At 46.7% G+C, this 17,094-nt stretch overlaps 1 protein-coding gene across 1 annotated transcript in view; it reads right to left on the minus strand.

Moving 5' to 3' along the window:
• The window catches only part of SNTB1 (syntrophin beta 1), a 198,133-nt gene extending 181,131 nt beyond the window's left edge, over positions 1 to 17,002 (minus strand). The window contains exon 1 of the mRNA XM_090040573.1: positions 15,826 to 17,002. Coding sequence (XP_089896699.1) covers positions 15,826 to 16,852 — 1,027 coding nt within the window. The 5' untranslated portion in view covers positions 16,853 to 17,002. The remainder of the gene's footprint in view (positions 1 to 15,825) is intronic.
• Between the last annotated feature and the right edge of the window lie 92 nt (positions 17,003 to 17,094).

The following is a 17,094-nucleotide window of genomic DNA, read 5'->3' on the forward strand; positions in this document are numbered from 1 at the left end:
AACATTTTCTGAGTCAGCAATTACCCTTTAATTCAGCATTTCTCATGGGCTGTTTGTTTAACCACACTTCTCTATGATTATAAGTTTTAAAATGGGGATTAACTTAACTTCACTTTTTTTCTTTAATGGTGCCTATATTTAAAGAATGTATATTCTTATATTTGGACCGTACACTTAGACCCTAGACTGCAGGGCCCCCAAATTATCTAGAACAGTGCCTTTCAACTGGCGTGCCACACCACGAAAATTTTGGAAGAATGAGAAGAAAGTTCTTCAGCCGCCTAGTGCAAATGAATAAGCCTCAATGATGTGATAGTCACAGAAGACTCGCACATGTGTTGGCTGTAGGGGATCAAGAGAACCAGCCAAGAAAAAGGAAATTCATCTACTGCACATGCGCTGGGTGTGGGGGATGCGGTCTGCCAGCCTCTGAACATCTGTGCTGTGGAATTTTGCCGCAGCAATGAGCTACAATGAGCTCGCAGGGATGGGGATGGGGAATGCCTTGACAGGCATGCTGCAGAAAATGTTTATTAATGTAAGCGTGCCTTGGCCTGGAAAAGGTTGGAAAAGATCTAGAGTTCCATGAAGATCCCAAACCAAATAAATGGTATTGCCAGTCAAGCAATCGATCAGCCTTCTGTTAGTTTCAAATGTAGGTGGCAGCATCCAAGGTCTAAAAGCAGTGGTGGGCAAAATATGGTTCGTGGGCCAGATCTGGCCTGTGGAGGGGCTGTGTCCGGCCTGTGATGGGTCCCGCCAGGCCCGCTGAGCATGTAGTGGGCCTGAGGCGGCTCTACAACTGGACTGTCTTCCTAGGCAGCCCAAGAGGCAGTGGCTCCTTCCAGCTGCTGCAGCTGCTGGCCACAGCCCCACGGTACTGGTGGGGACCCACACACACAGTCCTGACCATGGCCTGCCCCGTGCCTGCTCCAGACTCAGCCCGGTGGAGCAGACCAGCTCTGAACCAGCCAGAACCAACATGCACAGCCCCAGCCCTGGCTCAGCCCACATGCTCTGGACTTGACCATCCATGCTGAGCAACAGCAACAGCAACAGCAACAGCAGCTGTTCAACGCAGGGGAAAAGCAGCTCCTTGCCTTCACCACTACCGTGCCCTTCTTGCTCCAGCCACCCAGAGCCAGTGCTTGGGTGGCCTGCAGCTCCTCTGCACTGCCACCACTGCCTTGCTGGACGGCCCTTATCTCAACCCTAAATCACACCACTTAACATGTATATTTGTATGTAATAAGGAGCAAAACAGAAAATAGTTAAGATAAAATGCAAAATGTTTGGCTGATGTTAAAACAAAAAATACAGTTGCATGCCTAACAAAATATGGATCTGTGACAAAAGAAGATAAGGTATTTCATTTTTCAGAATGACTACAGAGCTGCTCTATTTTTTTCATCAATGTTAGTGGGCTGAAAAGTCCAGTTTAAAGAGCTTTCTGTTCATTTCTTTGGGTGGAAAGAGAGGTCAATTTTTACAATTTTTCATTTTTCTAATCAGAAAATTTCAAAGTGAAAAACTTAATTTCAGATTAATTTCATTTTGAAATGTCTCTTTAAGCATAAGCTGTTATTTTAAATCAAAATGGAAAGAAAAATTATTGAAAGACTGCTTAGCATTCTTCCAGTCAAAAAAGCTGAAAAGAAATGGAAAATACAGGTTTTCTACGAAGCCCTTTGTGTGGACTAACACTGTCTGCACAGAGGTCTATGAAGCTTCATAGTATTTAAAACCAGACAAAACCATAAAAACACCCCCATCCGAAGAGCTCCATTTACTGTATATACACGCGACAAATGAATCTACAATGAGCCCAGTCCCATGATTCTCACACTGACAAATCTCAGCAGACATTTGATTTACTCGGGTTGAATGAAAATGATATGGGCTCAAACCTAGCATTTATTTTATTAGGTCGATGTAGATGAATTGTGTTTGTCCGTTCCATACCCTTTTAAAATCAGAGTAACGCAATGGGGAAAATAATGCTGTAAGGTTGGAACTATTTTGTAGTTGAGAATTATCATTGTAGTACCTGGATTTATAGCTTCCCTTAATGGAGACTATGAGGGCTAATTTTAATGTGTTAAGTAGAAACTCTACTAATCTGTCACTCAGCTGTTTCCATTATAACCTGCCCTCACAAATCACATGGGTACAGTATATTTATCCAGACAGTTATTCAGTTACTAGCTTATTAGCCTCTCCTCACTCTTTTTTAAAAAAAAAAAAAAGTTGCCTTTGCTTGCCAATTTTACTTAACTAGGATCCTGTTCTATCCCTGTGCCTTTTTTCCTGGCCACCTCTCTAGCGCTTCACAGCCATGTGGAAGACAGAAGTTCCTGGTAAACTTTAGGGCTGTGCGAAGCTTCAGTTCCTGACTTGATTCAGCGAAGATCTGGCCCGATTCAGTGGCCAAATCTCCAAATCCAAATCAAATCAAAGGACCCTTTAATCTTTCCAAATCAAATCAGAACCCTCCGAATCAATTCAGAGATTCACACAGATTCGGCAATTCGGACATAGACACAGCTTTAAATGTTTTTTCTACGTACCTCTCGGTACCAGGCGGCTCATGAACACTGTGATGCTGGGGTGCATGGAGCGCCCCACAGGAGCATGGGGGGGTCCCCAGCGTGCTCAGCAGCAGACCCAGAAGTGGACCAGATGCACTTCCAGTCCACTTCTAGATCTGCTGGGCAGCGTGCTGAGGGCCCCCCTTGCACCTTCCCAGCTCAGTGACTGGTGCCTCCTGGGGCTGGGGGGGCACCCAGGGTCCCCCTGAGGCCAATCGCCAAGCCGGGGAGGCCCCCCAGCATGCTCCCTGGCATACCTGGAAGTGGACCACAAGTACTTCTAGTCCACTTACGGGTTTGCCATCAAGCACATGGAGGGTCCCTCCCCACACACACATACACACTCCTGTGGGACACTCCATCTGCCCCACCATCGCACTGATCACAAGCTGCGCTGGTACCTCAAGGTATGTGGAAAAAACATTTAAAGCTGCGCCTATGTCCGAATCACTGATTCTCCGAATCAGCATCGAATCTTCAGATTTGTGTTTGGCCGAATAGAATCAGGGACAGTGATCCAAATCAGTGAATTGAATCACTGTCCCTGATTCAGGCCAAATCCAAATCCAAATCGAATTGGGACCGCTTCACACACCCCTAGTGTCCTTCTATACTTTCCCTCTTGTTTCTAATGCAGGAACCTGGATTTCTTCCTCTTGGCTACAAAAAAGTGTTCTAGTATTTATCAGTCTATAAGTGACCCTGAATCAGCCAGAGATTGCATACCAGTAACAGCTGCTGAGAATAGAAGAGCAAACGGCATCTCCCAAAGCAACAGAGGCAGCAAATAGATTAGCGGTGCATCTGCAGCACCAACAGAAGGTTTGCGGGCAAGTTTTAACATTGCTCATCTCTCCTTCCCAGCAGCAGTCTCGTGACTTCTTTAGTCATTTAAAAAATTAGAGCTGTGTTAACATTCTGTCAGGCCATTTATTTGGGCATATATCCAGATCCTCATGCTTAAACACAGATTGGGTTCAGGCTAACGGCAGGGCTGTCATGTAGGGCCCTTCGCTGGGAGCAGTTATCACCCAGTTCATTCTGGCTTTCAGGCAATGACCTTTCTGTTCATCTAAACATGTCGTCCCCCCCAGTATTTATTTCAGAGAACGTAGGTCAGCTGGATTCTGCTGAGTTAGACCCTGGAAGAGGCCCCCAGTTGGCAGCATGAAGCAATTACTCCTCTGCTGCTGCAGGAGGACAACAAGGGCCAGCACAGCCCACAATTCAGCCCTGTTAGCAGAGACAGCAACCAGTTAAAATGGATCATATGGGCACTGTGTCAGCACACAAAGGGCCAGAGAAGGCCCCAGCTCATGGAAGCTGAGGTCACTACATGGCGTTCAGTAGAGTGATGAAGTTTTACTTGAACCCAAATGAGCAACCTCTGCTGGTTAGAGAATTGACCACAAAAATAAGTGTATTAACTTGCTGCACATGTGTATGTGTGTATGTAGGGGGGTGAGAGAAAATTATTCCAGGGATGACTACAGCTCTTCCTCATTCTCTGGAGGCACACCACTATGCATCACTAAAGGAGGTCATATACCAACCATTACATGCGCTAGCTAGTATGAATGAGGTAAGAGCAGAAGACATTTACAGAGGATAAACTGTTCTTTGGAAGGCAACAGTAATTTAAAAAATATATATATTTCTGCACTAAACCTTCACCCTTACCCTTCCCCCCCCAACAGTAGGGGCATTCAGGAAATAATACACAATGAGCTCAAGCAATAGTAGAGTTTGAGGGAAAGCCAAAAGCTTTATGAATGCAAAACGCATACTGAAGTCCAGATGTTAAATTCCCCCGGCAGTTTCCAGTCCACAGGAGCTTTGCATGCGTTAGGCAAAAGGGATTTGGCCCATCAAACGAAATCCGGTCTGACTTCTGAGATTCTGCAACAGCACTTCCCATTAGCTTCTTATTTATTTCTTTGAAGGCTCAATCCCAGTCCCTATGAAGCCAACTGGACAGATGGTATTGATTCAGTGAACAAAAACTGACCTTCGGCCCCAATCTGCAATGTGCTACTGTATCCTCACCCCAACTAGGGCAGTTTTACAGAGACTAAACCCCAGATCACTGGACCTAAAACATGAGCCTTCATTGTTTGAGCTAAAAACAGTACTATCAGCTGAGAGACAAGAGCATCCTCAAACTGCTAGTAATCTAGCCACTAGAGGAGGAAAGAGGCAGACTATTAGTTTGGTTAGTACCAGGTCCCCCCTGAATACCTTGAGTCAGGTTCACTTCTCTGTTACTCAAATGAAAAGACAGTACCACAGTCAAATCTGACCCTCCACTTCAGTGGGAGGTGATCAGCACTCTACAGAATCAGACCCAATGGCAGCACACAGATAAAGTATTAATTAAGATAAAGCTGCTTTGTCACAGCCAATCTGCATATCTTCTAGCTTAGAAACTTACTTTCAAATTAAATTTAGAGTAAGATACAGAAAGTGTTACCGAAACCCCCCCACCCTTTTTATGATCTCTGCTACAGAAATAGCTAGTGTTAAAGGCAGACCACAAAGGTTATAAATATTTCCCACATACTGTCGTGTATTGAGTGCATATGTATGCTCCGTTCTCTGTCAGCAGAGCGATGCCCAAATTACATTACGGTGTCTTGTGTTGCTGTCTGCTGTTCTGCTTTACCCATATAGCATTAGGAAGTTGTTGTTAACAAAGGTAGTTCCCCTGGTCTTCCGTGTGTGATCTCTCTGGGACAAGAACCCCACAGACGCACAAAAGATATTTCACCACTGAAGTTAAAAAGGGGAAACATGTTTTGACCACTAAACACTTGCAACATGGAAGAACTGAGTAGCCACACTGGTCTTAAAGGAGGCATAACTTTGACAGATATCAGCCTCATGAGTCTTAAAACCCACAAACCATAAGGTCAAATTCTCTGTTGCTTTAAGTAGGCAAGACTACTGAATACAATACAGTGCTACCCATCTCCACCACTCGAGAACTGGGACTCTGATGTTTCCTTTCATTCTTTTCTTTATTTTGGTGTCCAAACATTTGATTTTCTATTTTAAGACATTCTAATAATAGGGGGCTAGACATTGCTCTCCAGATGGTCATACAATGAGCATTTACTAATAATTAGTGGTACCATTAAATTGAAGAGAACTCACATGAACTAAGGTAATCATTTGTGGAAGCAGATTCTGACATAAACTGAAATGATGCTGATTAGCGAGTTTAACAAATATATTAAATGTCCCTAAACCTTGAGGAAATAAACTTATTTAAAGCCCTTTATTTGGATCTGGTTTTACTAGCTTTGCCAATAACAGCAACGTCGAATAGTTCAGCAAACATTTTGGATGGGAATGCACTGTACATTAATCATTTTTAATCAGTTTCCCCCCATCTACTGTTCTAGCTCATTTCCTTACAATTAAGAACCACATTTTACTCAAGTGCTACAATACAGATGTGTTACTTCAGCTGTGACATACAGTACAGTGCCTTATCTAAGCACAGTACTAGTGAAAGCGTAACCCTTTCAGTACCAGGACTATTAGCAAAAAAATTAAACAGCAGTTAGTAAAACTATCTAGCCAGACAAGTATCCAGATTTTTTCCCCTTCAGTTAACATGAAAAATAATATAATTTAACTGTATAGCAATTTTAAATCTACTTGCAAGCAAATCTGAAGCACCAGTTGAGACTTCACAGTTAAGCTCCCTAATAAAATACATTTTATAAAAACACACACACATTTACATGAATCACTTGAGAGGATGTATGACACTGCCACGCTTGGTCATTTTTGGTGGCTCTATTTGAACACTGGATTTATGGTGGTATATATAAAATATAGCTTTTGGTAGGTCGGCTGGATAATACTGCTGTCATGGCTAGAGTTAGATCTGGATAACAACTGATCTAAAGTTGGTTAACTGCATTCTATCTAGTTCCGTTTCCCCTGCAAGGGCAACTGGCTACGTTCATCATATCAGAATTTCCTATATGGTATTGCTGTGCTCTGGGATCCTGCATAGAAATGAAAGCTCAGACTTATTTTTCTTCAACACCCTTCACTAAAAGATGTCAAAGGCTTTTCTGAGCATCCAAATATATTTCACCTACCACGTCTATTATTTTGTTAGAAAGCAGGGTAGAGATATAGATATATCTATATATCTACACACACACGCGTGCACACACACAGTGTTATTATTTTGTTCGTGTGCTTGAAGAACTTTTCTAGATTCTCCTTTGAAATTACAATGCAACTTCACCCCCGTTATATTCTGATCATCCAATTATTGTGTTGCTCTCATTAACACCCGTTTCAATTTTCCTTATATTGAAGTACTTTTAACAGTTCTAAACAAGCAGATTCTGGCATTAAAAAAAAAATATCAAATTTGAACTAAAAAGCAAGGTTATACCTGCTAAGAGTATTTGAACACTGGAAGAAATTACAAACACATATGGTAGGTTTCCCATCACCTGGGAACTTTGAAATCAAGACCAAATGTCTTAGTTCAACTACAGGATAGTGGACTTAAGGACGAAGCTAATGTGTGAAATTCTGTAGTCATGGCCTTTAATTTCCATGATATAGCAAAGCTATTTATGAATTTCCCATTGGTTACTGTGCTGAAAACCACAGCTACTCCGACTGCAGCAACAGATCTCCAGTTCAATTACTTCCAGCTGGAGCTAAAGGAGACATTTGGCATGGACTGTGCAGGGTTTTGCCTTCCTCTACAGTGGGGAGGATGGATGGCCTTCTTCCTTGGATCTCCACAGCATATTTTAAATATTCTTGCTGCAGCAAGACACTGGCCACCTTTCTCCTCCTGCTTTGCCTGTGGCAGGTTAGGGTGTTATGCTTTGTGGTTGCATGTCACAGTTGACAGTGTAGTTTTGCTCAGGGGTTAAACAAGGATTGTATAAGATAGTTTGGATAGGGATGATCCAGCCTGTAGAAAGAGACTGGACTAGATGACCTCCACAGGTCCCTTCCAGCCCTACTTCTCCATGATTTTGTGAAAATCTTCATTGCCTGTTCTAGGACTTATTACACATAAATAAGTAGTTACTATTTAATTTATCAGGGGGCAATAATATATATAAACCCTAGCTAGGCTATCGCTAATGGTGTGAAATTCATCTTCCTCAACTCTTAGAATGTATTACTGAGAGATCCAAGCCAAAAATAAGACATGTTACTATTTCATTAACTGCAGAAAAAGCCTTAATCTTTTAATTTGATATAATTTGTTTTACAGGAATTATCTAATGTCTAAAGATGTATATCAAACTAAGCAGATAAGAATCCATGTTTACAGTTCAGGTTTTCACCAGGGAATTACTGCCTGGTAAAAAAAAAAAGAGGTTGTTTTCTTTTTAGGTATTCTTAACTTGCACATACAATTTGAATGTGGGAGTGAGGCCCAGGCTCTTAAAGGTATTTAAACATTTAAGTACCTTCAAAAATCTGGGTCTGAATTCTTAAGAAAGAGCAAATATAAAGTGAAAAGTAAAAAGAATTATTGAGGCAAATCATTTTCCACTTAAATGGGTTGGTCCCAGTAAACCTTAATTTATAGTGCCCATATTTTCTTTAAATCAACTTGCACTAGATTTACTGTGAGGAGGGTGTACCAATTCCTATGAAAGGTGATACAAGCGGTCTGCAGACTAAATTAGCCCATAATCTTATCTAATCAATGAAAGACATCTCAAGCGTTCCCACTCAGATTCTCATATAGGCCCTGGAAATGTATAACTTGGATGAGCAGCCTTCCTCACACTGTGATTTTATATTCAAATTAAGGCTTTAAAGGATATACAAGAAAACTATTAAGGACGGTCCACCTACTAGGTAACATTCAATTAGATATATTTTACTGCTCCTTTGCTTTTCTTTCCTTGCACTGCCCCCTCCTCCTTTGTCTTTTATATCCTAACTTCTCTCTCCTCCTTATACTCTGCTTTCTGCACATCCTTTCACAGCATCTGATGAAGAGAATTTGGGTTCACAAAAATTTGTGCTTTCTCCCTCTCCGCCTTTCTATATACGGACTAAATAATATACATGTATACCTACCCTGCCTTCTATAAAAACAATGTCTGCATTCTTAGAAGAAACTATGTATGGGCACCATAATATGTATGACTACACAATCTCAACTCTAGCCTTAGTCTTAGCTGTAGCAAATGGCTATAATTTGTACATTAGCAAGGACATATTTTGCACTCTCTGTAAATTTTTACAAACTTTTATGAGGTGGGAATTCTTTGGTAAGTACCGTTTTCTTTACCCTAAAGAGAGCCTGTGGCCAGGTCATTACCGTAGAAAACATGACAGCACAAAAGTTTTTCCAGTACAATCAAAAGGTAGCCTGTAGCTGTATTTCAGCAATATTCAGAAAGGTGGCTCATGAGATACAAGCGGTTCTTCACCTCACTAACCGACTCTTTGCAGAAAATATTATTCAAGACAGTATTATGAGTTTTTGTAATGCAATACATGTGGTTGAAAAACGGTATGTTAGTGTTACCTGTGCATTTACATGAAGTTATTTAATTATTGTACTGTGGTTATTTATTTTCCTTTAAACTGAACTGTATTTGCTGCTAGGGATATATGCATTGTGATACTGTTACATTGTTTACACCAACTGCTTATGTGGCTCTTGAGGCCTCAGGACTGAGTGTCACTGCTCAGCATACTCAAAGCAGTTATTTAAAGGATTGAATTACTTTAGTTCAGCAGAAGAAGGCTAAGAAGGAGAACAGGATTACATCAATAATTTTCTATACTTTGCTTCAATTTTCACTTTTAAGGCCTAAGGTTTCAGTATTTTCAACACCTAGGAATACTTTGCAAAAGTGCCATTGGGAAACTACTATACTTTGCACTAGGGAAAAGCAGAAACACTCTCAAAAGGTGCAGCTACACATGCGCTTTACTGCACAGTTGACTAATTAGTTCTGCAGTAAAGCATCACTCTCTATGCCTGCAATGGTATTAGGGCACAGGAAATTAAGTAACTCCGCTGTAGGATAGTACTATCTAGGACGGGGCAGGCAATTATTTGGGCCTGGGGTTCACATAGGCAGTTCTGGGTCACCCCTGCCCCCAACAGCCCCGAGCCTGTGCACCCTGCGGCCCCTCCCCGCTACCACCAACATTGCACAGCCCAGCCCCGACCCACACCTGCTCCAGACTCGCCCCAGCCACAGCAGACGAGCCAGAACCCACGCACACAGCCCCGACACAGGCCTACCTCGTCCCTGCTTTGGATCACCCACTGAGCAGCAGTAGTGGCTGGGCAGAAGCTGCTGCTTGAAGCAGGGAAAAGTGTCCCCTCCCCGTCACCACTGCTGGGCCCTTCTTGCTGCAGTCACCCATGCCTGAGTTGCCCTGCAGCTCATCTCCGCTGCCATCACCGCCACCTCCAGGCTGCCCAGCGGGGCAGTGCAGAGGATCCGCAGGGCAGCCTGGGCACAGGGTCTGGGTGGCAGCAGCACAACAGTGAAGGGGAGGGGTTGCTTTTCCCACGCCGAGAAGCAGCTTCTGCCTGGCTGCTGCCACTGCTCAGCATAGATGGACGCATCTGGAACAGGCGCAGGGTGGGCTAGGATCAGGGCTGTGTGCGCGGGTTTCGGATGGTCCGCTCGGCTAGGCCAAGTCTGAAGCTGGCACAGGGTGGGCCAGGGTCAGGGCTATGTGCACAGGTCCCCACCTGTACTATGAGGCTGGGGCCAGTGTCAGTGGCAGCTGAAAGGAGCCACCACCACCTGGGCTGCCTAGAAAGGCAGTTCAGCTGCAAAGCCTCCCCAGCCCCACAGAGTGCCTGGCCGGCAGCAGGATGCACCACAGGCCAGACAATGCCTGGGCCAGGCATGGCTAAGGGACTTCCTGCAAGCTGTACAAAGTCCCTCTGTGGGCTGGACTCAGCCCACAGGCTGCATTTTGCCCACTCCTGGTCTACAGTGGAGTTATTTAATGCACCAAAATTAATGTGTAGATGGTGACCAGGCCTGGCCTGAGGCACAAGGGTGCTACAGTGCAGGGGGTACCTGCTGGCTAGCCCCTTGCGGCCCAGCCAGCCTTTCCAAAGCATGATGAGCTGGGGTGGAGCAGCTCCAATCTGGCAGGCTGACCCCCCAAGGTCCCCTGAGAGCCTGGAGCAGGCACAGGGACAGGCAAGGGCTGCTCTGCCCCTGCTCAATGTACTGCTTCCCCAGGCACATGTGTAAACACTGCACCCGGGAGCAATAAATTCCAGTGCAAACTGCACCACAGTTTATTGCGACCTGCTAACTGCACATGCAGATGAACCCAAAGAGTGGAAGATTGCTCCTACCCAACTACCATATTAGTTTAATAGGGAGTCAAAAACCATTTATTTGCCATAAAGATGACTCCCATGAATCCCATCTGCCTAATAGTTTCTTTATGGCCATCATGACTAGAGAAGTTTTGAAGTATATTGGCAAGTTAGAAGGTAATGCAGTTCAAGTGTATCCTGTCTCATTTGACAAATACATATCAAATTTGCTTTTTACCTTAGTCCAGGCGTTTTCAACCTTTTTTTAGTCTGAGTACACCTGGCAGCCAGATACCAAACAGAAGGGGGGAAGGAGGTGGCATGCGGCCGGATGCTGAGTGAGACAGCGTGCAGGGACAGAACGCCACCGCCTCCTAGAAGCAGAGGTGTGGCAGGGCAGGGAAGCTCACGGAGCTGGGTGAGGACAGTGGTGCCCCTCTGAGGGGTGAGGAAGCTCACCGGGGTGGTGTGTGGCAGTGGCGGCTGCTGCGTGAGAGCTTCCTTGCCCTGCAGCCTTGCTCCACCCCAGCCTTGCTCCTGGGAGGCAGCAGTGCTCTGTCCCTACCTTCTCACCCACCCACGGGTACCCCCTAGGACTGATCCAAGTACCTCCAGGAGTATGCGTACCCGGGTTGACAACCCCCGCCTTAGTCCAAATAGATTGAGGCAAAGAAAATCCTGTCTTGACAACACAGACTTTGTTTCAGTTTTTAATTTTATTGCAGGAATATACAGAGGTAACCTGTAAAACATGCTCTGTTTGGCCAATTCTAACATACAGAAAGTGCCAAGATACAACTGTCAGTCTTGTATACATTTTCATACTTTTGTGACTTAAACCCCACTCCCCACACCCTTTCCTACTTAAATATAAGTGCCTGGCATTGCACAAGAATAGATGTCACTAGGCTTTCTGTAGTGCCTACTTGAAGAGAAATGTAAGAAAAATAAATACTAGACTCCCAACAGGGGTGGTACAGGCACCTTCCACGGAGATCTTCAAAAGGAGACTGGACACACAACTTACTGGGGTTATTTGACCCCAATTGTCCTTCCTGCCTAGAGCAGGGGAGCTGGACCCGATGATCTCACAAGGTCCCTTCCAGCCCTAAACTCCTTGAATGTAGATCTAGAAATATGCTCTAAACTAAAACTGATTCTTAATTTCAGATGCACTTGCAGGAACACTTAGAGCTGCATTTAACCAGAATCGCCAAAGTGTTTGGTACTTCCCGGGATTTCTTCTCCACCCCAATTCACAATCCATGTTCTCAGACTAAGCAAGAATTAAGGTCAAGAGGTGCAGAAGGAAATACAACTTCCCCCCTCCCCCCAAAAAAAGACTGGGTGGAGCTGTCTCCCCTTTCCATGGCAGCTCTAATCACAGCTCTCCCTCTCTTTGTTCAGACTCCTTTAAAAGCCTCCTCCTTCCTCAATTACCCTCCATTGTACTAATGTGACAACCGGCACTTGGGCCAGCACAAAGGATGCAACAGACCTAGGACCTCAGAACTAAGACTATGGAACTAAACAGGCAGATTCTAAATTAAGGGAAAAAGATCACATCTTCAAGGGCCTGGAAGGGAGGACACAACCCACCCTGTCTCCAGTGGGTTGCCTGAACCATTTATTTTTGCATACATTTATATTCCAAGTTGTTCTTGCTTCACTTTCACTTTAGAAGGGTTGGGTTATGGGTTCCCCGTGTCCACCCCTTCAGCAGAGGGAGCAGCACACTAGAAGACTCAGCTCTCCTTTTCACACTACACCACAATATATTATGCAGATGATGAGCACAGGAAAACGAGGGGGGACCTTCTGCTCCCTCCCTGCCTCACAGACATGCAGGGCAGGCCACAATTTGGCCCTAAACTTTGTGAATGTATTATTTACCTGGTTGATCACTTTTGCAGTGTTTGTCAGAGGTCACCATGCAAAACGAGAGCAAAACCAAGCATTTCATAGGATTTGCAAAGTGTTCTTAAGTCTCCCTGGCAAGATTTGAGGGTACTTGGAGCCTTTGGGAATCAGGACCTTAAAACTGCATTGTCGTTGAACTCATCATTACTGGTTTGGGGCCCAGCAAGAAGGAAGCACCAACAAGGTAAGTGTAACAAAAAATGATAGAAGACACAATGCATTGCCATCCTTGGCTGGCTTTTTTTTTTTTTTCCCTGTTTTTTTGCACCGGTCCTGGAAGCACTGGAATACCAGGTCAATGCATGGAGTGGATGGAGCACGCTCCGGTTCCACCACCCAATACCAAAAAGAATCTGCTCAATATAGACCTCCTACGGAGGACATATCAGAGACAATTACCCTGGGGAGCTCGCCTACGTGGTCACGCTGCTTCCCCTGCCAGGTGCTCTTCAGCCCCACCAGTTGCTTTTAACTGGGGAGAATTTCCAGAGGACTGACACTAGCACATCATGGCAGCTTCTCTTCCTATACAGCTTGATGCTTTTAATACATCGCTCGCTAGGAAGCTTTATGGAACTGCAAGTAACTCATACAGGGCACAATCCCATTCTTGCTGCAGGTAACTGCAAAGACTCCCATTGACAGGGACAGAAGCAGGAACAGCTCTGATCTGATGCAAGACACACTTGTTCTCCTTTCAAAACAAGAGAAAAACAACATTTATTCTGCCTTTCTTTAAGTCAGAAACAGCCTGCTTGAAGCTGCCTTGCTGAAGAAGGAGCTTCGAAGTGGGAAACTGGATCTCACTAAGTTATTTTACACTGCTTACACAAGCCATTCAGAGCGAGTTTCCTTACTGAAGTGAGCAGCATGTCCTAAGAGCACACAGTGGGCAATTCTTATTTCAGTTCCTGCCATAGACGCAAGTATGCTCTGGTCCAAGATAAGCCTTTCAGTGACAGAGCTGTGCATAGTAGTATGTTAAATATCCATAGGGTTGACTATTAAAATATGCCTTTGCACATGAACCCGTATTGCTATCCTGACACAGAAGTAAGAGCCAAAAGACACCAGCATTCATTTCACTGGATCAAAGAACATAAGGCAGCAGCTGCACTCACTTTAAAGGGAGGTGGGGGCGGAGGGGACAGCAGCAGACTGAGAGTCCATGGTCAAAGGGCCTGATCTTTGCTCCCATAAGGAACAAAACTGACTCTTTTACAAGTGCTGCACAGCTGCAGCATGTCTAAACTAGGTTCCCATGTGTTACACAGAAGAAAAATGCTTAAGAAAGTAGTAATGTTTTCTTATGTCAATCATTAGACAACACCAAAGGTCAAACGCTGACCATGTTAGTACCCACAGAGCCCCCTGGGCTTCATGGGTGTAACCAATGACACAATTTGGCCACCGCAGCCTCTCCCTTTTTCTCTCCCTCTGACACAGAAGATGTCTTCGTAAGCTGTTTTACCATTGTTGAAGCTAGATGAAGGGGTCAGTTAGATCCTCCGAACTTAGGGCTGGCTAATTCCTCTTAAGCCACAGGATGTACAGTTACTTTCCATTGCAGAAGATGCAAAGAGGATCAATGGGTTGCTCATTTTTTACTGCCAAAGACCCCACTGGAGTTTACTTTCCCTCCCCAACTCCCAAGAGAAGCTTTTACGGCATTTCCTTTTCATACCCCACATTCAGCAATTTGCATGCGACCTCAAATGCACCCCAGAGGCTGCGGTCCGATTCCCCAGGGCTCTGCAAACGGGTCCCAAAGTTCCTTAGTAATTCAAAAGCGGCACATCAGAAGTTGCTGTGGTTTAGAAATATCAGAAGGACCACCTGAAAAATGGCCGAGCAAATATTTTTCAAAGCGAAACAGGAGATAAAAAAAAAAAAAAAAAAAGATCCAGGAGCAGGCTTGTCACACCGTTCCAAAAATGTGACTGACCCGTGGATAAATGCACTGATGTGCAAACAAGCAGGTACTTTAATCAAACATAGGCACCAAGGACATTTTCTCTCTAGTGCACACTGAGTTTTTTCCCCTTCTTTTCAGCTGTTCCTTCTCTCAAGTTTAGTAACTACATTAACCCTCCAGCAAAGGGGGAAGGCGGGGAGTGAGGGAGTTTAAACTTTTCTTTTTCCAAGCCTGAAGATTTTTGTTTCTGATCCTGAGCTCATTGTCTCCTGTTTTGTACCCTTGGAGCCTTGCTTTCAGCTGGGTCTCCTAGGAGGTGTTTGCCAAAGCTTTAGAGCACTGTGCATGTTGGACTCCGCTCCAGGGCAGTTTCTAAAAGGCTTAAGAAAGGAAAAAGTCTCTGCTTTGCGTGTTTTGAAATGAACGTTTCAGGGAGGACCTGGCCAGGTCCCCTCAAGTTTATTCGCCCCCTTTCCAGAAAAGGGGCATTGCGGGCATGGGGGGAACACACATTTCAGCCATTCCAGGCCAGGCGGGTCGGCACAGCCCTGCACGACCTGATCTGCTCGTTTCTCTCCTCTCCTTGCTGAGTGAAAGCGGCGGGCTGTCAGCCTCCGGGATCCCAGGTGCTGTTAACTCCTCCCTGCCCAGTCAAACCTAGCGCTTGCCTGGGCTGGTGCCACTTTCAGTTCACACGTGGCTCACTGCAGGGACATGGCACAAGCTCAGCAGGCTGGGGTGGTACCTGGACTTTTGGTGGCCCCGGACGAACTTTTAGTATCGCCCGCCTTTGCCAGATCCGTTTTCAGGCCCCCTGTCTGTCTGGGCCCCGAGCGGGTGCCTGCGTCCAGTCCTGGCAGGGAGGGCAGAGCCCAGAGGCCCTCAGCGCCCACCCACCCCGCTTGCCCCCGACACCTCCAGGGCACAGGCAGCCCGAAACCGGAGTCACTCCATTTAACCCCTTCCCTGCCGCACACGGCACAGGCGCACTCGGGGCTGGGGGCACATTAACTCTTCCCCTTCCAGCAGGGGCCAGCCGGCCCCAAACCGGAGTCCCTCCACTCCTCCGCGCGTTAACCCTTTACCTTCCAGCAGCACCTCCTTGCCCGCCCGCTTGAGCGCCTGCACCGCCTCGTCGTGCGTGGCGTCCCGCAGGTCCGTGCCGTTGACGGCCAGGATGGCATCGCCCACGTACAGCGCCTGGGTCTGGTCGGCCGCCAGCCCCTTGAAGATCTTGCTGATGAGGATGGGCATCTTGTTCTCCTTGCCGCCCTTGATGCTGATGCCCAGCCCGCCCAGCTCCTGCTTCAGCACCTTCACCCGCCGCTTCTGGTTGGACAGGCTCTCGGGCACCTGCTCGGGCGGGTCGGTGAAGGCGGTGCGCACCCCCGCCGCCGTGGGGCTGCCGCCCGGGGACGCCCCGTTGCCGCCCAGGCCGTTGTGGGCCGCGCCGTCGGGGCGCTCGTCGCAGCTGAGCACCAGCGCATCCTCGCCCAGGTGCGCCAGCACCCGGTGCCAGCGCTCCCGCACCAAAACTTCCAGCCAGCCGCTGCGCTGCGCCCGGCCGCCGCCCGCGCCCGCCGCTACCGCTACCGCCATCTTTGGAGCATTCTTAAAATACCATGTGATTGCACACACCGGCACCCGGCGCGGCGCGGCTCGGCTCGGCGCGGTGCGGCACAGCGCGGGACTTCGCTCCGCGGACGGGCGCGGCGGGGCGGGGCGGGGCGGCCCCTCCCCCCCGGGGGCGGGGCGGCCCCGCCCCTCCCTCCGGGGGCTCCGCTGCCAAAGTTGCCAACCGTCGCTGGCAGCGCGCGGCTCCTCGCCCTCGCCGCGGCCCCACAGGTGGGCAGGGCTCCGGCTGCCCCGGCCCGCGCCGCACCGGCCCTGGGCCCCAGCTAGAAACAGGCGCCGCAGCGCCGGGGGCCGGCTGTCACCGTCGTGAGGGACCGCGCAGGGCAGGCTTGCTTTTATGCATGTCCCCTTCAAGACTACAGGATTAATGACACGGTGCCTTGGGGTTGTTTTTTGGCTAGGTGGGATTTCTGGATAATAGATGACATAGCAAGTTTTAATGTGCAGTCCAATAAAGGGTTGGTTTTTTTCTTTCATTTTAAATTGAATAAATATAGCTCTAGGCCCCTAACTGATTAGTGAAGCTTCTCGTTTCTTTTTAACTGAAGAAACGTGTACCACACCACCTGCACCCTTTTTTTTCCTTCAAAATCCTGGATCCACCCATCATTACTGCGCTATTTGGAAGAGCGAAGTTGTAAGCAGTTACAGCGACCGGGATGCTTTCTTTCTGGGACAGAGTGACTGAGTTTAAAACACACACGCACACACACTTTCTC

The sequence above is a fragment of the Crocodylus siamensis genome, chromosome 3, assembly GCF_052110815.1.
Source record: "Crocodylus siamensis isolate JL-2025a chromosome 3, ASM5211081v1, whole genome shotgun sequence".
Lineage (NCBI taxonomy): Eukaryota > Metazoa > Chordata > Crocodylia > Crocodylidae > Crocodylus > Crocodylus siamensis.